We start from the raw sequence: 22,529 nt of genomic DNA on the forward strand, positions 1-22,529 counted from the left end.
AATTGTTTCTTTGTCGTTTTTGAATAGAAAATGTTCATGTGACACAAATACTGTATGCGTTAGGGAACTGACCCCACAGTGCTTTAGCAAAATAAATGTCTTTCAGCTAGGGTTTTAAATTACATTTAACAAATGAACATTCAAATTATTGCTAAAATCCATTTGAGATTGGTTCCTATCAAAATAAAACTGGCACACAGCATGAAGGTTAAAAAAATGAACATTCTAACGCAGGTGTACGTCAAGTTCTGCCAAAGCTTCCAAGCAGTGAACTGCTTCTGGTTGCATGGTACACACCTGCTGAACCTCATGAACCTGATCTTGCAGTGATGTGACCTGGGCACGAAAGTCCTCAATCTCCTTCTGGCACAGCCTCAGTCGGTGGTCACGTTCCTCCAGCTGCTGCTGGTAAGTAATGATCTGCTGTTTAGAGTGAAGGAGATCGACGGCTGTACTTGAGTGACTTGTGTTTCTCAGCGTCTCGCCTGCCTGCAGCTGCAAACAGAACACATAAATAGACTGAAATATAAGTTTAATTTTTGGTATGGCTTTAATTCAAAAGTGAAAATGTAATTTGCTCTTCCGGGGCAAAGTTCTAGGTTTCATCAATAGCGCGCCCCCTCCACTGCTGGTATGTACCATTTCTGTGCCGCCATGCTGTATGGTTTGCCCTCTGGAACCATGTGAATTTACCAGAACTTTCCAATACCGGAACTATGTGACTCTGTTTCTACACCAAATAAAATGTGTCATTTTTTATTTCTATATTGTTTAAGAGTGATATTCGCAGTAATATGTTGCACTATATTATTCAATATATTGCACTACAGCATTTGATTTTACGAGTTCATAAAGTAACTCATTGCCGTATCACAAAAAATGGCCTGGTCATTAAGGGGGAAAACCTTCCGGTCCAGAAGTGGTTAAGAATACGTGCTTTAATAGATTTTTTTTTTGTTTTCCTTCTTAAACCAGAGAGAGTTTAGTGTCACTTTAATGCTTAGCACCATCTGACAGAAGAAGAGGTTAGTAGAGCTGCATTTATGCTGGAAAGGTGACAAGGGGTGCAGAATTTCATACAATAAAACATGACTCAGACCTGCAAGCAATTGCATGCAGAGAAGGGGTGGTCTTACATGAATTCTGCATTTTTACATAAAACTGTACCTGCCGGTATCTGTTATAGCAGAGTCCAAAAATAATAAGTAGTATTTCAAAAAGAAAAAAGGGCTTTGCTCAGTGTTAATTTTGACGTCAAATTTAGATTTTGCTTTTGTCATAGTCTTATGACTAAAATGCCATTTTAGCTTTAGTCTGAATTGTTTTAGTTGCATTTTAGTCATCTGAGCTATTTTAGTTTTAGTCGTATTTTAACTGAAATATCTAGTATCATATAAAAAAAAAAAAAAAAGGGGATTTTTGTACTCACCGTAAAATCCATTTCTCTGAGTTCATTGACGGACACAGAGCTCCATATTCAAAACCATTGGGTTATATTGTCCCCTACAGGAGTAGGACGCTAGGCAAAAAAAAAAAAGACTTGGCTATACCTATGGGCAGCCCTAGCTGGTATACATCCCCTTCTTTGCTATAGGCATTCAATTTAGTAACAAGCAGTGTCAGAAGTATTAAAACTCCATAGAGGGGTGGGGCGGTGGGGTGTCCATCAATGAACTCAGAGAAATGGATTTTACGGTAAGTGCAAAAAGCCTATTTTCTCTTTCACTCATTGACGGATGGACACAGCGTTCCATATTCAGAACCATAGGGACGTCTCCAAGCAGTGCCAACCATGAGGGGCAGGACAACAAAAAATCACAAATCTAAACAAAAGAGCCAACCAGGTAACAGAAGCTCAACAAAAAAACAAACAACAACAGGAGCCCAACCAGAACAACACATCCCCAAAGTGGGAACAGACCCTCTAAACAGCAGCCTGCAAAACCTTGTGGCCAAATTAAGCATCCACAGATGCCAACACATCCACTCTGTAGAATTTTGTGAAACGTGCACCGACGACCAAGTGGCCTCCTGCAAACCTGCGCCACTGACGCCTGATGACGGAAGGCCCAAAAAGTACTAAGCGCTCAAGTACAGTGCGCCGTTACAGGGAAAGGAGGAACCTGACCCTTGATAGAATAGGCCTGAGTCTGTCTGATCCATCTGGAAATTGTAGCCGAAGAAGCGGACAGCCCTTTCCTTGGCCCGTCTGTGATCACAAACAGTGAGTCTGACCTCCGAAAAGACTCTGTTGCTGCCATCTACACCCAGGGTATGTAACGCAAATTACTTGGGATGAACGGGCCTGGGACACAAAGAACGGGCCTGGGACACAAAGAAGGCAACACAATGTCTTCATTTAAATGGAGTCAGAGACCACGAGGGAGGAACGACAGGCGTGGACGAAGAACCACCTTATATTTGTGGACCCCCATATAGGGGGTACGACGAGATAACGCCGCCAGTTCCGACACCCTGCGAGCAGAGGTGATGGCCACCAAAAAAAAAACTACGTTTTGAGACAGCGCAAGCAGGGGAATCTCCCGAATATTTTCAAAGGAAGCTTTGAAGAACTGAGAGCACCAAGTTCAAATCCCACGTTGGTGGAGGAGAACCCCCAGAGGAGTCAGGTGTTGAACCCTGAATAAGAGTACGCATCAAAAAGGTGCGTGGCTAAGGATCGCTTGAAAGAAGACCGCCAAGGCAGACACCTGGCCCATGATGGTACTCAAGGCCAACTTCGGCTCAACACCTCGTTGAAGAAAGGTCAAAATCTGAGCCACCGAAAAGGAACGAGAGTGATCACCAAATAAATTTACACTTTCTATGTACGATGGAAAATCTTTCTAGAGGTAGACTTCCTAACCTTCAGCTAGGTCACAGACCCAGGCAAATCTTTATCCTTCAGCGCCTGGCTTTCAACAGCCAGGCCATCAAAGCCAGCGACTGTAACGCAGGATGGAAGATAGGTCCTTGGGACAGCAGGTCCTCCCTGAGAGGCAGTCTCTAGGGGACGTTGGCGACCAATCGCACCAGTTTGGTGTACCAAGACCTGTCTTGACCCAGTCCCGGGGCACCAGAATGATCGAAATCCCTTCAGCCTTAATCCTGCGCAGAAGCCGAGGAAGAAGCTTGAGAGGAAAGAAAGGCCTAGATCAGATGACACTGGCCCCACGGGGCCACCAGAGCGTCTGTGGCATCACCAGAGGATCCTGTGACCTTGCCACAAACTTCGGCACCTTTCTGTTGAGCCAAGACGCCAATAGATCCAGCCCCAACCGCAGACATATCAGATGAAACCCGTCCGGATGAAGGGACCACTCCCCAAGACAATCACTCCCTGAAGCAACAGGTCCTGCACCGCGGACCCATTTGTCGTTTACCAAGGAAGTCCACAGGTCCGGAAACCAGTGAAGACGTCCCCCCACCCATGCATGGGTGAGTGCACACCTTCATGATGGGACCTTGTCGGCTGGTCTCGGCTTACCAGACCAGGACCGCTTGGAACCTCCCGAGGAGGGCTTGAAAGGTTTTTTTAACCCTTGTCAGTGGACCCTGGAGGGACGTAAAAAAACTTTGTGTGCCGAGAAAGTAGGGTCGCGTCTGCGATGAGGTTCTTACCCCTTTTGAGACTGTGGAAGAAAGGGACTCTTCCCCCGGGATACTCTTATTGATGTCAGCCAGGGTAGCCCAAAACAGATGATCGCCTTGAAAGGGTAAATCAGTCAGAGCTTTTTTTTTTTTTTTTTTTTTTTTTTTAGAAGTCTGGTCCACAGACCAACACTCAAGTCGCAATACACGCCTAAGCACCTCTGCCAAAACAGATAGCTTAGACATCAAAGGAGTTGTGTCCAATGAGGCATCACAGACAAACTGCAGCCGCTGGACCAATTGATTTGCCAACTTAGCAAAGGCAGGAGGAATCTGCTCACCCGCCAGATCAAATCGTAAGGGGCTTTGGGACATCGGAAAGGCAGGTTTGACAAAGCGTCCACAGAGTGCAACACTGCGGCTTCCACAACCACAGCAGGGTTGGATCATTCGGGGGTGAGCCACCAAGACACAGTGACCAGTTGGGTTGCCACAAAATATTTATGGCAGTCTGGGAATGCCAAGCCTCCCTGTGATGTTGGACGCATAATTGTGGTTAGCTTGTACTGTGGGGGGTGCGGGCCTCAGAGGAAGGAGGAGAAAAGTTTATTTAGCTGGGAAAAAAGGATTTTGGAATCCACTGTGGGCAGTTGCGGAACAAATAGGTGAATTTAGTCAGAATTTTCATTTTGATTAGATTAATAAGACCCAAAAGGGACAAGGGGAGGTTCTCCTGTGCCTTCAGCCTAGCCTTGACAACATTGACAACCGGGCAAAGGTTTAATGAGATAAAGTCTGATGGAGCTACCCTTTTTGCCTCTGGAACAATAGTGAGTAATTGTGATTTGGACAAGTTGACTTTAAGCCCCACAAAGGGGCGCTTTGGATCCTCCCAATCTTTATGGACAAACCTGTCAAAACAGGAGGGATAAGGGAACACCTTTTCCGCACGAGACAGCTTGTTGGTGCCAAAAGGGGCGGCCACCTCCGCAGCAGCTTCAGCTGTATGCACCATCTTCAAAGTTTCCCGCCCAGCGCAGCTACAGGAGTGGAGGAATCATCCTCACTGTCTGATAGATCAGGGAGCGTGGCTACAGGCCCCACAGGGTGGTCCACATTTGCGACGAGAGAGCCAGATTCAGAATCTGATGAAACAGATGAGGCAGGGGGCACTATTTACTAGTCTTATGCCCAAGCCTCACCTCCACCCGGAAAACACACAGGCAGGATACCCCTACGTAGCACCGCTGGGAAAGGAGGGTGCCCTACAGAATAATGGTGGCTACAGCTGTCGAAGAATCCGATTGCCCCCACAGCGCCGCCCCTCCCAAATAGGGCAACTCTCCCAACTTACTAACATGGGAATGAGGGAAACCTATTAGCAAAAGTATGTAGGCATAGAACACACCCTCCTGCCACATCCCCCTTAAAGGAAAAGTGTACAAAAAAAAAAAGATTGGTTAAACCCACAAGTGCTTTTTTACCATTGCTATTCCAGAAATTGGATGAAAGGTTTAGCACTGTGAACACTTTTTGACAGATAAATAGTGCATTTTTTATACAACTATATAGATCAGACCCAAATGAGGGACAAATGAGGAGGAAAGAGGGACAGAGGGCTTTTGATCCGAATGAGGAACAGTGTCAAGATCTTACTTTGCCCTCCTATTGGCAGCCATCTTGGACATGTGCAGACTGCTGCCTCTTATAGACTCTGATTGCATCATCACTTGCCTGCTGCCTGGGTGTTGCACAGTGATGATGCTGCACACCTGACTATATCTATCACCTGATGGGTTGCAGTCCTTGCCCTTGCGTTTGTGCTCCAAGGTGCATCTCTGCTAGCAGTCTTCTGTTCTCCGTGTTCCTCCGTGTATGACCTGGCTTGGCTGACGACTCTCCTGGCTCCTGACCCCGCATCGGCAGGACGACCCGGCATCGGCAGACGACCCACTTCGGGACTCGACCCCGGCTTGGATGACTAACAGCTTCTGGACTTGACCCCGGTTTGTTCCTGCTCTCACTTCCTCACTCTTGCTGTGGGTTTATTGTTATTTGCTCCAATAAACTGCTTTATTTTACCTACATCTCCGTGTGGTCTGGTTTCCTGGCACCCTGACAGACAGTCCCTCTAAATCAGGGACAGTTGGAAGCTATGCAGGAGGCGCTGGGCTCGACCACATGGCCTAGTAGGCCGCAAGCTGCAGCCTCAAATTGTTGATGCCCAGGCCTCATGTGCGCGGGTCCGGGGACTGGGACCAACAGAGGAAGCAGAAGGGAGGGCGGAAACAAAAAGAGGCGGCTTCAGCCACCCTCAGTGAGGCTGCCCCGCACAGCGCGTCCCAGAAGGCCGCAAAGCCGTGGCCTAAATTACTGAATAATCTGACCACATGGATTGCAGAACCGCGGATGCCAGGTAATCCGCTCCCCAGGCCCTACAAGCTGCAGCAGGGAGCCCAAGGGACACACCCACCCTAGTAAAAATCTCAGGGCTGGAGAGGAGGCAGTGCACCTGCTAGGTACCTAGGATACAAGTAATTAATAGAGATATACATTAAGCACTTTATGGTTAGACACCACTGGGTACTCTCAATAAAATACCTAGGATAGGGAGACACAGAGACAGCAGCCCCCCCAGCAATCCCCCCCAAGAGCAAGTGCAGAAAAGCCAGCTTACAGCTCCACTGGTGGAGGGTGGAGGAGAACCCTGGAGGGACAGACCACCCCAGAAGTACCCGCGCCCAACACCACGTCCAGGCAAGGAGAGGAGGAGGACCTTTACTTCCTGATCCAGCGAAAGCGTGTGGGTAACACTCCTAAGACATAACCTCCTCCCCACTGAAGAGGGGGGCTGTTGGCCAAGGCGACCCTGTGACGGGGACTATTGGCACCCAGTCATATGTGTCCTCGCGAGACGTTTAACTCGCTGGATGCCCTGGTTCAGAATAGGGACTATTGCGGCCGACCCAGCGGTTAGCTAAAGGTCTGCACGCGCTCACTGGCCAGACTGGGGGGGACCACTGGATCTTGATTATCCAGCCCGTCACCCAGCCCAATTGATTGTAGATCTCACAGGAAAAAAAAAATGCCATTTCAAAAGGAGAAAATTGCCAAGACCAAACATCCTGGCAGAGAACTAGGTCATTACTCCTGACTAGGCAGAAAAATCTGAAGGCCTATAACAGAGAGGGGTATGTGTACCAGCTAAGACTGCCCATAAGCGTAGCCAAGTCTTTTTTCTGCCTAGTGTCCTACTCCTGTAGGGGGCAATATAACCCTATGGTTCTGAATAAGGAGCGTTGTGTACATCAATGAACGAAAGAAATAGCTTTTTTACAAACAAAAGTGCAACTTTAAAATAGAAAAAAATAAAAAACTGTAAACTATTGGCTGTGATGCCATTGCACTTATTACCTGAATATAAAAACTTTACAGTTCTCGGTTAATAATAAAAACAAGTATCAAAAAGCATTTTCATTAATAAAAACCAAGTTTCGTAAACAAACAAGAATATTGCTTTTTGACCATAATCAATTTTTTTTTGTCATAGTCTTTTGAATAAAATGCCATTTTAGCTTTAGTCACATTTTAGTCATCTGAATTGAAACTGAATTTTATTTTTCTTTCATTTTCGTCACTGAATACATACAACTGACGAATACGATGACAATATTTTTGTCATGAAAATTTACACTGGTTTTGCTGTTCTGCAACTGTAGTGAGATTTTTTTTTTTGTTTTAAAATGGGGGTGTTTGACACAAAGAATGCTTACAGAAGCAATTTAACCCCTTGTCTACCAATTTACACCATCTACCAATTTAGAAATGTCCTGGTGTTCAAAAGATAAAACAATGGTTTACGGGTATAGAGGAGAAGCCCTAGGATATCAATGCCCTACTTGAATAATTAGGACTTTTTTTGGATTATGGCCCATTGAGTGTATATAATTTCTTATTTACGACGTTGGTATGTTGTGTTGTATTGTTATTCTGAAAAATTATAATAAAGAAAGATTGAAATATAAAAAGATAAAACAAGTTTATGGCTGCCGCAGTCATGGCCTTGGGATTGTTTTTTTCAGCAAGCTACCAGCTTTTTTGTAACAGTGATCCAGGCAGCTATAGGGCCATCTGGATCACTTTTACCATGAACGTGATGTTCTGCCATTGTGTCAGCCTGGCCCCAGTAATGTAGCACAGCAGTACTTTTGCTCACATATCAGTACATGAGCAACTTTATTTGCTGCGGTAAAGACTGCTCAATGACACCTCAAGAACAATAGATAAATAACTAGTAATGTCAGCATACCAGCCAGAGTATGTATGTAAGGTGTATATACATTTTCTTTTTCACCTTTTTATTTTTTCTGAAAATTGTGAACACCATACACCTTCCCTTTCCCCTCGGTCCCTGTTGTACTTATCTCCATGTGGGTAATGATCTGTCAGCGCCCATGCAGCCAGTGTAGCAATCTGGGGATCTGAAATACCCGTTCTTTTTCCTATTTTTTCTGCATGGCTTCTGCAACAGATCAGAGCAACTCTAATTGGTCAGTTCTGGCAAAGAGTACTGCTCTGATCCATTTCAGAAGCACTGCAAACAGAAGAGAGAGAAAAGAAGGGGATTTCAAATCCCCAGACTGCTACATTGGCTGAGTGGGCATTGACAGCTCATCACCCATAGAGGTAAGTAAAGTGGGGTCGGGATGGGGTATGGGCGGAGGGTTGTAGGGTGTTCACCTTCTTTTCATTTTTTCTGAAAAGGCGAACTTACACTTTAAATAGGTGTGAAAGTGTGTTGTCTCAATAAGGTTGGACATGGGCTTCAATGGAGAGCTATGTTAGAAGAGGTCCCCACATGCCACCAAATCAAAAAAGTAAATATGGAATTTCCATTACAATAAAATCCTCTTTAATAATAAGTACTGCCGTTATACAAGTTAAAAGTATGTGATCTATAATGGACATCTTACATGCTGGAACTGAATCTTCAGCTTCTGGCTTTGCTCGGTCAGTTCCAGAAACTCCCTCATGATGTCATCTTTCTCCTTCCTGGCTTGCTGGAGGTTGGCAGTAAGCTGTGTGATGATGCCGTCTCTCTGTTTTATGGCCGTCTCAAACTCCTGAAGCTGCAGAATAGATCACACAAGAGATGCCAGGTTACAATTTTTAAGTAAACAAGTGAGGTCTTCCGGAGAGGGGAAAAAAAAAATAAAAAATGAAAGGCGCGCTGTGTAAAGTCTTTGGCATACAGGTAATTTGTTCCTTTCCATTTCTGCTTGAGAAAGCAAAGAGCTGAAACCTCACACAGAGGTCATTGAACATTTTCAACTTTTGGTTGGCAGCCGAGACGTCATCTTCCTCTATAATTGCTATACCTGGCTACCAACAATTACAGAGAGCAGTGACACAGGACTATAAACGGGAAGGGCAGAGATTAATTTACCTGGCAGCCTGGCTTCACCTTTTCTGACCTGTGCAAGAGGCAAGATGGCAGCTCCCCCTGGTAGAATAGCCAGGTCTCAGAAAACAGACTTAGACAAGAAATTATATTGCACCAGGGACTTGTTAATAAGCTGAATAGTTAAAATTTAGCCATGGATGCTGTTAAGAATGGCAAAGGAAAAGGTTACTTTAAAGCATATCCCTTTCTAGTGTGTACTTGTCTCATTTAAAAGCAGTAAGTGTCACTTTTGTCTGCTGCTTTGTTCCTCTGCTATCAGAATTACTCAATTCTGACCAACTTTCCTGACACCAAGAGAAAAAAGGGTGACAGGGAAGGGATCTCCAGCAGATTGACAGCCTCAGCTCTGTTCCTGTGTGTTGTGTGGAGGGGGGTGTGTCCCTTCCCTCCAATCAGCTGTCAGAGCTCTCCACACTGAGCTTTGCAGTGTGTGATTTTAGCTCTCTGCCCCCTGCTTTCTAAACTCTCAAACAAGATTTACATTTTAGACGGATGTAGAGATGAGAAGACTGCAGATAGATAGGTACAACTTATGTAGAAAGATTTGTTTCATCTCCGTTTATCACCTGAGGTATATGTGAAGGTTTACAACCACTTTAAAGCGGAAATAAACTCATTGATTTAACAGTATAAAAAAAAAAAAAAACAGTTAGATTCCAGCCACATGCGGGCAATGTACAGTAGCTCCCCCATTTGCTTGTACTCTCAACCAAACTGTCAAACCATCAAACGGGGTCATAACTGATCCCATGTTGAGCATCATGTCAGTTGAAGATCAAACAAGGGCTAAGATGGCAACTTCCTGGGCTAAAGATTACAAAAAAGGTTTAGTTCCATTTTAAAGTGGACATGTGATCTCTATAGGACTACCATGCACAAATAGGATTCACTTAGGACGGTCCCTTTTCTTTTTGGAGAAGGTTAACTACATGCCTTTGTGAAAAGATTGTCTGGAGCTTCCCTACTTGGACTTTTTACTGTAAAAAAAAAACTGGTAAAAAATATTTTTTAACAGTTGTGGAGAAGACCGGACACAGTTGTATTCCCCCATTCCATACAATCTTAGGACCCCAGCCAATAAATTCTGCAAGCAGTTGATACCCCAACTCTCTTCTCTCCCTTACTTTTGTAAAAACCTCTCCTTGGCACCCTGACTCCTATGATCTAGACCCAAGCCCAACTTTCACCTATGGTCCCCAATGTGCCACTGGTGCCCCTTTTTTAAATTATAATTTCAAGACAATCCTTGCAATTGTTCCATTTTTGTCTATTGATATACTATATTACCAAAAGTATTGGGACACTTGCCCCTTACACACACATGAATTTCAATGGTATCCCAGTCTTAGTCTGTAGGGTTCAATATTGAGTTGCCCCCTTTGCAGCAATAACAGCTTCAACTCTTCTGGGAAGGCTGTCCACAAGGTTTAGGAATGTGTCTATGGGAATGTTTGATCATTCTTCCAGAAGCGCATTTCTGAGGTCAGGCACTGATGTGAACAAGAAGGCCTGGCTCGCAGTCTCTGCTTTAATTCATCCCAAAAGTGTTCTAATCGGGTTGGGGTCAGGACTCTGTGCAGGCCAGAATCTTTACATCCAGGTCTTTATAGACCTTGCTTTGTGCACTGGTGTGAAGTAATGTGGGAACGAGAAGGGGCCATCCCCAAACTGCTCCCACAAATTTGGGAGCATGAAATTGTCCAAAATGTCTTGATATGCTGACGCCTTAGGTGTTCCCTTCACTGGAACTAAGGGGCCAAGCCCAACCCCTGAAAAAACAACCCCACACCATAATCCCTCCTCCACCAAATGATTTGGACCAGTGCACAAAGCAAGGTCCTTGACTGACCTGCACAGAGTCCTGTCCTCCACCCAATAGAACACCTTTGGGATAATTTAGAGCGGATGATGTTCTCGTCCAAAACATCAGTGCCTGACCTCACAAATGCGCTTCCGGAAGAATGGTCAAACATTCCCATAGACACACTCCTAAACCTTGTAGACAGACTTCCCAGAAGAGTTGAAGCTGTTATAGCTGCAAAGGGTGGGCCAACTCAGTATGCCATATGCGATACGCAGGGGGTGTCAATTAAATGTTAACGACACCCCCAGTTTGATCACATATCGATGTGCGATCTGACAGTTCGCACAGGATCGGATCACACAAGTGTGAACCACTGTGCGATCCTATCCTGATGCGCTGAAAAAAAGGGTCCTGTGCGTCTTTTGTGCGGGTGCAGTGCGAATTTCAGCCATACAAAGTGTATGGCTGAATTCGCATCCGCACAGGAGAGCGCATGTAATGAAGGAGCAGTGCGCTCCGAATTACATGCGATCAGCGCACCCGCAGTAGTGTGAACCGGCACGAAGACTGGGATGCCAATAAAGCTCATGTGTGTGTGTAATATAGCGTAGGTTCCATGAAATCCCAGAAATTAGAAACCCCATAGGGTCAGTGCATAACACAAAAAATTCTAGGTAAACAAAAGGACAATGGCAAAAACAGAACTACTGGCACTGAACTGGACTATCTACACACAGAGGATAGGTGTAGCTGGGGAACTGCATTATCTCACCATGAAGATGGCTGCCATTTGAGAAGTGAGGCGGCACACTGTTTTTCTGATGTGCATCTTGAGGTGGGAGGGGGAAATTAATAATAAAAAAATAAATACATTAGATTGTTTGCTTCTACAGAACAGTGTTCACTTTACAGTTTGTACAATATTTGATTAAAGAGGGAACTGCTGTGAGATGTGATGTCATACAGCATAAAGCACAGTGGTATTGGGGGTGGGGGTGGTGGCTGGGCACAATGGATCTTAGATGCTTTCACCGTCATGGGGAAATAATTCAGTGCAGATTGAGAAAAGTATTTTTCTTACAGTCGATCTAAACCCCAACTGAATAACAATTAGTTTGCTGAAGCATTTGTGCAATATGAACAATTTGCATTTTTTTTTCTTCATAAAATACAGTGTTTTTTTTTTTTTTTTCTTTTTTACATCACAATGCTGCTAATGTCTTCCAGCCTATTTTACCATGAACCAGCTCCAGGGTCAACTGCATCTCATTGCTCTGGACTGGCTTCCTGCTAATGGCAACCTGCCTGCATAATAGATGTCTGCACAGCCACTATTATTCCCCACAGCATGTGACAGGGTGACAACGCAGGAGCACAACTAGGAGACCGTTGGCACTCTCTAGAGGAGGAACTTCCTGAACAATGACTATCATCGTAGAATAACCAGTTATTCTTTAACCACTTGCCGACCTCCCGCCGCATTAATACTGCAGCAGGCTGGCTCGACTGCGCGAAACGCCGTACCTGTACAGCAATCCACGGGAGCGCGTGCGGGGATGCAGATGCACCAATTGCCGCCGGCCATCTGCGATCACTCCCCGCTGAGAAAGAAGGATGGTCAGCTGTTATAAACACAGCTGACCGTTCTTCTCTCTGAAATGATCACAGAGCACCTGTGATCCTTCTATATAGGATCACAGGTCTCTATGGTCATTTCACAAGTCCCTCCCTCCACAGTTAGAAAACCCTAGACTCACATTTAACCCTTTGATGACCCCTAGGTTGACCCCTTCCCTGCCAGTGGCATAATTACAGTAACAGTGCATATTTTTAGCACTGATTACTGTAGTAATGTCACTGGTCCCCCCAAAAGTGTCAAAAATGTCATTTAGATGTCCGATCTGTCCGCCGCAATGTCGCAGTCCCAATAAAAATTGCAGATCGGCGCCATTATTAGTGAAAAAAAATAGATGAATACAAATGACATAAATCTTTCCCCTAGTTTGTAGACACGATAACTTTTGCGCAAACCAATCAAAATACGCTTATTGGAATTTTTTTTTTACCAAAAATATGTAGCAGAATACAAATTGGCCCAAAATGATAAAAAAATGTGATTTTTACATTTGGGGGGGGGGGGGGGGGGGAATGTTATATAGCAGAAAGTAAAAAATATATATATTTTTTTTCAGAATTGTCGCGCTTTCTTTTTTTTATTTAGAGCACAAAAAATAAAAAAAATCGCACAGGTGATCAAACACCACTAAAATAAAGCTCTATTTGTGAGAAACAAAGGACAACAATTTTATTTAGGTACAGCGTCGCACGACCGCGCAATTGTCCGTTAAAGTAACGCAGTGCCGAATTGCAAAAAATGGCCTGGTCATTAAAGGGGTAAATCCTTCCGGTCCAGAACTGGTTAATTAAGCTCCTTCCTAAGAAGCACCAGGCCACGGTTGCATACCTGCTTCTATCATCTACAGCAGGGAAAGGCAACCTTTCAGAAGTTGAAACCTGGCAAACAAAGGAAATCCATTAAAAAAGATTAGAAAATTACAGTATAGTCCTCTGCCTCCCTTCACATCACCCCTTCCCCCATTGTAGTGTTATCTGCCCTTTCGTATCAGAACCCCCCCCCCCCCCCCCCCGTCACACTGTAGTGTCCTCTCTGTCCCCCTTCAAACCCATCCCCCCCCCCCCCCCCCCACTGTAGTGCCCTAGGTAGCACTCTGCTACATTACAACCACGTACAGCACAGGGAGGCAGCATGGTACTGGATGCCGGGGAGGAGTTAACTTTTCATATAAACAAGCTGGTGATCAATTTCTAAGACTTTCTATGTGTGTACCCAGAGCTGTCTAACCATAAATTGCTTAATATGTATCTCTATTCATTATTTGTGCAGAGACATAATATTAAATCACAATACATAATACTTTTAGAAAATTAAAATGCAATCAGTGCAAAAAATGTGCATGAACAAGAAGTCCTTTAAAGTGCTGGTTATCTTATTCTTCCAGTGCCAGTATGTTCCAACAAGTGCCGCCGTGCTCCCCTCCTTATGTGCCCTTACTCACCGACTACCGTAGTAATGGGTTAAACTACTGCGTTTCAAAAATAATCCTCCAGTGGTAAAAAATGTTTTTTTCTTTATTTTGTGACTCCGGCTGGTAGGTCAAAGAACCTCAAATGAGTGTTGGGAGATAGAATCTGGAGATATCCAGTGTGATTCCATTTTTTATTGTTAAAAAAAAACAAACATAAAAGCCAATTGCGCACTTTTAAAACTCTCCTCTTGCATGTGAGCATGTAATGACGCCGTTCTGGAATTCAAAAGTCGCAGTTTGCATTCCAAAGAGCGGACGTGACATAACCAGAAGTACTGCAACTATACAAAACACACAAAGGGCGCACCCACCTAGTGCATTATCCTGAGACAAATCATCTATTATATCAAAACACGGTAAGTAATATACACAAAAAGCAATAGTAAAAAGCGCATCACAGATCTCAGCATGTTCCATTCAAGTTAGGGATCGACCAATTATCAGAAACACCGATATATCGGGGGCCGATCTGCACTTTCCCCGATATATTGGAATCGGCCCCTGAGGTTACCGATATTGCCGATATTTAGGGAAAGTGCATGTACCGGAGGGATGCCTGCAGCTAGAGCCATCACCCCGGTACCGGCGTCCATAGCCGACAGTTGGCTGACTTGTAATGACAACCAATGCGGCTGATAAGCCGCTCGGCTGTCATTACAAGGAGCAGGAGGGGACGTTCCCCCGCACTGCCTTCCGCGGCTTGCCCGGGTCTCCCGTCCCACCGGGAGACACGGCATCCTACCTCAACCGCCGCCGAAGAGAAGACCCGATCAAAGCCGCATTCGGCTCTGATCGGTTCTCCATGTAAAAAACCCGAAGTGATGTCATGACATCACTTCCGGGTACTCTGCGTCAAATTAAAACTTAGAGTTTTGAGTGCCGAGGAAGGGTTTGGGGTCTTTTAGACCCCCAGATCCCTCCACAAGGAGTACCTTTGGAAAAAAAAAATAATTTAAATGTCCGAAAAAATTCAAATGCATCAACATGTATAGATACAACAGACACTGAAGACCCCCGTGCGCTGACGCGTTTCAAAAAGTTCCTCTTCTTCAGAGACACACGAAAAAGACTGCCTACACCCTTCTTTTATACAGAGCAAAGTGACAGGAAACAGTTTTGCTCTGTAAAAAAAAAAAAAAAAAAAAAGGGAATGGTCTTTTTCATGTGGCTCTGAAGAGGAACTCCTCGAAAATGCGTCAGCCAACGGGAGTCTTCAGTGTCTGTTGTATCTATACATGTTGAAGCATTTGGATGGAACATGCTGAGATCTGTGATGTGCTTTTTACTATTGCTTTTGTGAGTATATCACTTACCGTGTTTTTATACAATAAATTATTTGTCTCAGGATAATGCACTAGGTGGGTGCGCCCTCTGTGTGTTTTGTATAGTTGCAGTGTTGTAGACTTCCCCAATACTTTGAGGGCAGCAAGACCGTGGTTATCCACTTTCAAACGTCATGAAGATCTAAGCATATCCATCTGGAGGGGCCATTTTCCTAAGCGCAGGAGGCATTGTGTGTGTGACTGTTTCAGCAATCAGAAGTACCCACCTGCTAAATGCATTTCTCTCCACCCAGCAAACCTCAGAACTCCAGGATGCTTCCTGGGTGGAGCGAAACGCATTAAGCAGGTGGATACTTCTAGTTAGGTCACATCCACTCTTTGGAATGCAAACAGTGACTTTTGAATTCCAGAAAGACGTCATTACATGCTCACAGGAGAGTTTTGTAAGTGCGTAATTGGCTTTTATATTTTTTTAACAATTAAAATGGATTACGCTATGGATTTCTCCAGATTCTGTCTCTCTACACTCATATGAGGTTCTTTGACCTACGTGCCGGAGTCACAAAAGAAAGAAAAACCGGCAAAGCAGGAATGTGTTCATGATCTTCCCATCAGCTGGTCAACAGGTAGGTCGCAAACGACAGCTTGCTGACCTTCTATCTACAGTGTAGGGGTTAACAGTCCTGCATTGCACTTGGTGACACAGAGGAACCACTCACATCCCAGGATGGAGGAGAGAAGAGGAGTGTGGTAGAGCCAGCTGGAGAAGGGTATAAGGTAGGTACAGCACCTTCAAAAAGTATTCATACCCCTTGAAATTTTCCACATTTTGTCACGTTACAGCCAAAAATGTCAATGTATTTTATTGGGATTTTATGTTATAAACCATCACAAAGTGGCACATAACTGTGAAGTGGAAGGAAAATGATAAATGGTTTTCAAATTTTTTTTTTTACATTTAAAAGATCTGAAAAGTGTGACGTGCATTTGTATTCAGCCCCCTTTACTCTGATACCCCTAACTAAAATCGAGTGGAACCAATTGCCTTCAGAAGTCACCTAATTAGTAAATAGAGTCCACTTGTGTGTAATTTAATCTTAGTATAAATACCGCTGTTCTGTGAAGCCCTCAGAGGTTTGTTAGAGAACCTTAGTGAACAAACAGCATAATGAAGGCCAAGGAACACTCCAGACAGGTCAGGTATAAAGTTGTGGAAAAGTTTAAAGCAGGGATAGGTTATAAAAAATATCCCAAGCTTTGAACATCTCACGGAGCACTGTTCAATCCATCATCCGAAAATGGAAAGAGTATGGCACAACTGCAAACCTACCAAGACATGGCCGTCCACCTAAACTGACAGGCCGGGCAAAGAGAGCATTCATGAAAGAAGCAGCCAAGAGGCCCATGGTAACTCTGGAGGAGCTGCAGAGATCCACAGCTCAGGTGGGAGAATCTGTCTACAGGACAACTATTAGTCATGCACTCCACAAATCTGTCCTTTATGGAAGAGTAACAAGAAGAAAGCCATTGTTGAAAGAAAGCCATAGGAAAGTCCCATTTGCAGTTTGGGAGAAGCCATGTGGGAGACACAGCAAACATGTGGAAGAAGGTGCTCTGGTCAGATAAGACCAAAATGGAACTTTTTGGCCTAAAAGCAAAATGCTATTTGTGGTGGAAAACTAACCCTGCACATCACCCTGAACATTCCATCCCCACCGTTAAACATGGTGGTGGCAGCATCATGTTGCGGAGATGCTTTTCTTCAGCAAGGACAGGGAAGCTGGTCAGAGTTGATGGGAAGATGGATGGAGCCAAATGCAGGGCAATCTTAGAAGAAAACCTGCTAGTGTCTGCAAAAGACTTGAGACTGGGGAGGAGGTTCACCTTCCAGCAGAACAACGACCCTAAACATACAGCCAGAGCTACAATGGAATGGTTTACATCAAAGCATATTCATCTGTTAGAACAGCCCAGTCAAAGTCCAGACCTAAATTCAATTGAGAAGCTGTGGCAAAACTTGAAAATTGCTGCTCACAGACGCTCTCCATCCAATCTGAAAGAGCTTGAGTCATTCTACAAAGCAGAGAGGGGCAAAAATGTCACTCTCTGGATGTGCAAAGCTGGCAGAGACATCCCCAAAAAAGACTTCCAGCTGTGATTGCAGTAAAAGGTGGTTCTACAAAGTATTAACTCAGGAAGGGGGGGGGGGTGAATAGAAATGCACACCACACTTTTCAAATAGCTATTTGGAAAAAAAAATGTTAAAAACAATTGATCATTTTCCTTTTAATTCACAATTATGCGCCACTTAGTGTTGGCCTAACACATAGAATCCCAATAAAATACATTTACGTTTTTGGTTTTAACATAAAAAAAAAAAAGTAGAAATTTCAAGGAGTATGAAAATACCTTTTCAGCCTCTTCAACCCCCCCCCCCGGAACATTTAGCCCCTAAGGTAGGGCCCCTCTGCCAGGGTTTTTTCCCCCCATTCTGGAGCTGGGTTTTAGGTAAATTAGGAAGGTTTTTCACTGCAGAGAAGACCTACGTATGTTTCTTCTGCAATAAAGGATTCATTCTGTCCTCCTCACAAACTGGCTACTTTGTACACTGAGATAAGTTCCTAGAAACGATGTGGCTTCCAAACCTCAAGAGAAGACACACCTGCACTATGATGTAGCCTTTTCTATGAAGATTTGGAATGCTCAGCGTTCCCAGAATATAGCCGGAAGCATCGTGATGTTACCTCTAGAATGGAAGCCTTTTTTTTTTTATGCTTGTGCCACAATTATACATGAAGGAGGTAAACTTGGTGTAATAAGGAAAACTTTTTAGTACAAGGTCTGCTTTAAATGATATCTAACTCCAAGAAAAAAAATGTATTACATTGCAATTTCTTTAGATTTGGTGGATGCATTAAAAGGTAACTTCACTTTTATGGGGGGGGGGGGGGGGAACAGTAAGTAAAACTAAAACATCTATGAATGTTAATAAAAATTACCTTTCCTTTTCAATCTGCAGCACTGTCATTTTGTAATTTTCTGTAAAATGCAGTGCAATATGGCTACCTGAAGGAGTTCTGTAAACGGATGGCGTACAGCAGCGTTACCAAACCTCCCTGGCACCAGCCCCAGCTAAGAAAAACCCTTAATGGACCAGTGGGGATGGGGGCCTTCTGTACAGCCTTTTACCTCCATGGAGAAGGGGTGGTGTGTTCAGCCTGTCACCTCCAGGGGGAAGGGGTGGTGTGTGCAGCCTGTCACCTTCAGGGGGAAGGGGTGTGTGCAGCCTGCCACCTCCCGGGGGAAGGGGTGGTGTGTGCAGCCTGTCACCTCCAGGGGGAAGGGGTGGTGTGTGCAGCCTGTCACCTTCAGGGGGAAGGGGTGTGTGCAGCCTGCCACCTCCCGGGGGAAGGGGTGGTGTGTGCAGCCTGTCACGTCCAGGGGGAAGGGGTGTGCGCAGCCTGTCACCTCCAGGGGGAAGGGGTGTGTGCAGCCTGTCACCTCCAGGGCGAAGGGGTGTGTGCAGCCTGTCACCTCCAGGGCGAAGGGGTGGTGTGTGCAGCCTGTCACCTCCAGGGGGAAGGGGTGTGTGCAGCTTGTCACCTCCAGGGGGAAGGGGTGGTGTGTGCAGCCTGTCACCTCCAGGAGGAAGGTGTGGTGTGTGCAGCCTGTCACCTCCAGGGGGAAGGGGTGTGTGCAGCCTGTCACCTCCAGGGGGAAGGGGTGTGTGCAGCCTGTCACCTCCAGGGGGAAGGGGTGGTGTGTGCAGCCTGTCACCTCCCGGGGGAAGGGGTGGTGTGTGCAGCCTGTCACCTCCCGGGGGAAGGGGTGGTGTGTGCAGCCTGTCACCTCCCGGGGGAAGGGGTGGTGTGTGCAGCCTGTCACCTCCAGGGGGAAGGGGTGGTGTGTGCAGCCTGTCACCTCCAGGGGGAAGGGGTGGTGTGTGCAGCCTGTCACCTCCAGGGGGAAGGGGTGGTGTGTGCAGCCTGTCACCTCCAGGGGGAAGGGGTGGTGTGTGCAGCCTGTCACCTCCAGGGGGAAGGGGTGTGTGCAGCCTGTCACCTCCAGGGGGAAGGGGTGGTGTGTGCAGCCTGTCACCTCCAGGGGGAAGGGGTGTGCGCAGCCTGTCACCTCCAGGGGGAAGGGGTGTGTGCAGCCTGTCACCTCCAGGGGGAAGGGGTGGTGTGTGCAGCCTGTCACCTCCAGGAGGAAGGTGTGGTGTGTGCAGCCTGTCACCTCCAGGGGGAAGGGGTGTGTGCAGCCTGTCACCTCCAGGGGGAAGGGGTGGTGTGTGCAGCCTGTCACCTCCAGGGGGAAGGGATGGTGTGTGTAGCCTGTCACCTCCAGGGGGAAGGGGTGTGCGCAGCCTGTCACCTCCAGGGGGAAGGGGTGGGTGCAGCCTGTCACCTCCAGGGGGAAGGTGTGTAGGCAGCCTGTCACCTCCAGGGGGAAGGTGTGGTGTGTGCAGCCTGTCACCTCCAGGGGGAAGGGGTGGTGTGTGCAGCCTGTCACCTCCAGGGGGAAGGGGTGGTGTGTGCAGCCTGTCACCTCCAGGGGGAAGGAGTGGTGTGTGCAGCCTGTCACCTCCAGGGGGAAGGGGTGGTGTGTGCAGCCTGTCACCTCCAGGGGGAAGGGGTGGTGTGTATGCAGCCTGTCACCTCCAGGGGGAAGGGGTGGTGTGTGCAGCCTGTCACCTCCAGGGGGAAGGGGTGGTGTGTGCAGCCTGTCACCTCCAGGGGGAAGGGGTGTGCGCAGCCTGTCACCTCCAGGGGGAAGGGGTGGTGTGTGCAGCCTGTCACCTCCAGGGGGAAGGGGTGGTGTGTGCAGCCTGTCACCTCCAGGGGGAAGGGGTGGTGTGTGCAGCCTGTCACCTCCAGGGGGAAGGGGTGGTGTGTGCAGCCTGTCACCTCCAGGGGGAAGGGGTGGTGTGTGCAGCCTGTCACCTCCAGGGGGAAGGGGTGGTGTGTGCAGCCTGTCACCTCCAGGGGGAAGGGGTGAAGTGTGCAGCCTGTCACTTCCAGGGGGAAGGGGTGATGTGTGCAGCCTGTCACTTCCAGGGGGAAGGGGTGTGTGCAGCCTGTCACCTCCAGGGGGAAGGGGTGTGTGCAGCCTGTCATCTCCAGGGGGAAGGGGTGGTGTGCGCAGTCTGCCACCTCCGTGGGGAAGGGGTGGTGTGCGCAGTCTGTCACTTCCAGGGGGAAGGGGTGATGTGTGCAGCCTATCACTTCCAGGGGGAAGGTGTGTGTGCAGCCTGTCACTTCCAGGGGGAAGGGGTGTGTGCAGCCCGTCACCGTGTTGGTGCAACCAATCAGAAAGTGTGGACGTGTGCAGGCTGTCACCTCTGAGTGGCTCTCCTCCCTCCTCTTCTTCCTCTCCCCTTTCCTCTACATAGGTCAGGTGACCACAGAGAGAGAAGGGAGTAGTGGTGCTAGGAGAAGGGGAGCGGGTGCCCTCTAGTGGTGGGAGGGTGGCAGTGCATGTTATGATAGCTATCTTGCCTGCCACCCACCCCCAGCTGTGTAGCCCAGCCCAACCAGTCCATGGCCCGGGGGTTAAAGACCCCTGTTGTACAGAATACCCCCCCTAAAAATGTAATTTCCTGCTTATGTGATTGGCTTGCCGATTTTGCCAGAAATCTGCACCAAGATAAAAGTCAGGTTTTGGGCATCCCCTGCAACAAAAATATCATGTTAGGGGAAACTTTTTTCAAAATAGAAATTACATCTAAAAGGGATGCAAGCCCTGTCATTTTCCTGATTAGAACCCTGTAAGTGCAGCAGCTGATTGACAATTATAAAATCATTCATATTAGATTCACTTTGAACATGAACACAGACATAGGGATAATTCTTCAGAATAACCTAACGTAGGAATCTACTGCAAGCTGCAAGATTTGTTAAAATCCTTGCAATGTACAAAGATCACCAAAAGGAGAATGTTTTTTTTTTTCTCCAAAAAAGTGGAGTTAATCTAAGCAAGGCATCCGTGGATCAAAATTTGGCCGGTCCAGCAGGGACTGATTGGCATCTTGTGCTGCCTCTTCCTCTCACACATCAGCCCTGCTGTACCGAGCCTGTAAAAGGCAGATGCAAACTCATATTCAGGTATTTACACTGCATGCATTTATAAAAATACAGAGTTCAGCTTTAATCCTGCATACCTGTTGCAATCCCTCCGTTCCATAAGCTGCCCTCATCTCTTCTAATTCTCTGTTCAACTCCTCGATTTCTTGCTGCTTCCCGACCAGTTCATCCTCCATCACCTCAAGCCGCGAAAGGGCGCTCTGGGTGCCTCGGTCGCCGAACGTTTCCCGCACCTCGAACTCTTCCTCCTGAATCGATCCAATTTGGTTAGTGAAAGTGGCACTTGCAAGTCTGCAAAACTCACAGCAGCTGCTGCTATGCCAGCGCTGCAAGCAAAGTTACCCACATTAAAATAGCCAGCAGCACTGAGCGAGCTTACTGCCATGGCAACCACCTTTGTTGTGGAGATAATTTGCGCCTCAAGAGCACTGACACATTTCCACCAAATGCTCTACGTGTGAAAAAAAACTGACAAAGCAAAACGGCATCATTTTCTCTCGTTATGCAACAGATACCGACCATAGAGTTATAGGAAAGCGAGAGAGCGTGCATGTAGCGTGTGTTAAACGTAAAAGTAAGCAGCCAAACAGAGCCGGTCTTATCAACCCTTACACCACTGTGATACTGGAGCTCTACAGAGTGTTAGCTATACCCGGTTAGTGATACAAGGGAACACGTGTGACTATATACTCTATATACTGTACCCATGGGGTGTGGGCTGTGCTGTTTGCTGTCAGCGGAAAATCCTCAACCACCTGTGATAAAAACAATAGCCAGAAGGATGATGTATAAACATAACAGAAAAGACAAATCCAGCCAAAGATATTCTACATTATATCACTTACCGGTAGGCATTCTAACCCAGTGTTTCTCAAACTTTTTTCAGTTAAGGCACCCTTTAAAATTAAGGACAGTCTAAAGGCACCCCATTCTAAAATGTAAAAAATGATTGACCCTGTCGTGTGCGTCCTGGCGAGACGTTTAACTCGCTGGGCCAGTTGCCGTCCAGTCGCGGCCGACCCAGCGCGGGGCTAAGGCCTGAAAGCGCTCGATGGCCAGACTGGGGTGACCACTAAATATAGGGATCCAGCCTGTCGCCCAGCCCGGCATAATTGCTTGAAGATCTCACAGGAAAATGTTCCGGGAAAAAAAAGGACTACCGTATATACTCGAGTATAAGCCGACCCGAGTATAAGC

The 22,529-nt window shown here is 46.5% G+C and overlaps 1 protein-coding gene across 1 annotated transcript in view; it reads right to left on the bottom strand.

The window, feature by feature from the left end:
* AKAP9 (A-kinase anchoring protein 9) overlaps positions 1–22,529 on the bottom strand; it is a gene marked incomplete at its 5' end in the record, with an annotated part of 407,878 nt that overhangs the window by 294,466 nt on the left and 90,883 nt on the right. Inside the window, 4 exon segments of the mRNA XM_082257825.1 lie at positions 298–495; positions 8,565–8,720; positions 21,410–21,580; positions 22,037–22,087. Coding sequence (XP_082113951.1) covers positions 298–495; positions 8,565–8,720; positions 21,410–21,580; positions 22,037–22,087 — 576 coding nt within the window.

Source organism: Pelophylax lessonae (assembly GCF_965119305.1).
Source record: "Pelophylax lessonae genome assembly, chromosome: 5".
NCBI classification, from domain to species: Eukaryota; Metazoa; Chordata; class Amphibia; order Anura; family Ranidae; genus Pelophylax; species Pelophylax lessonae.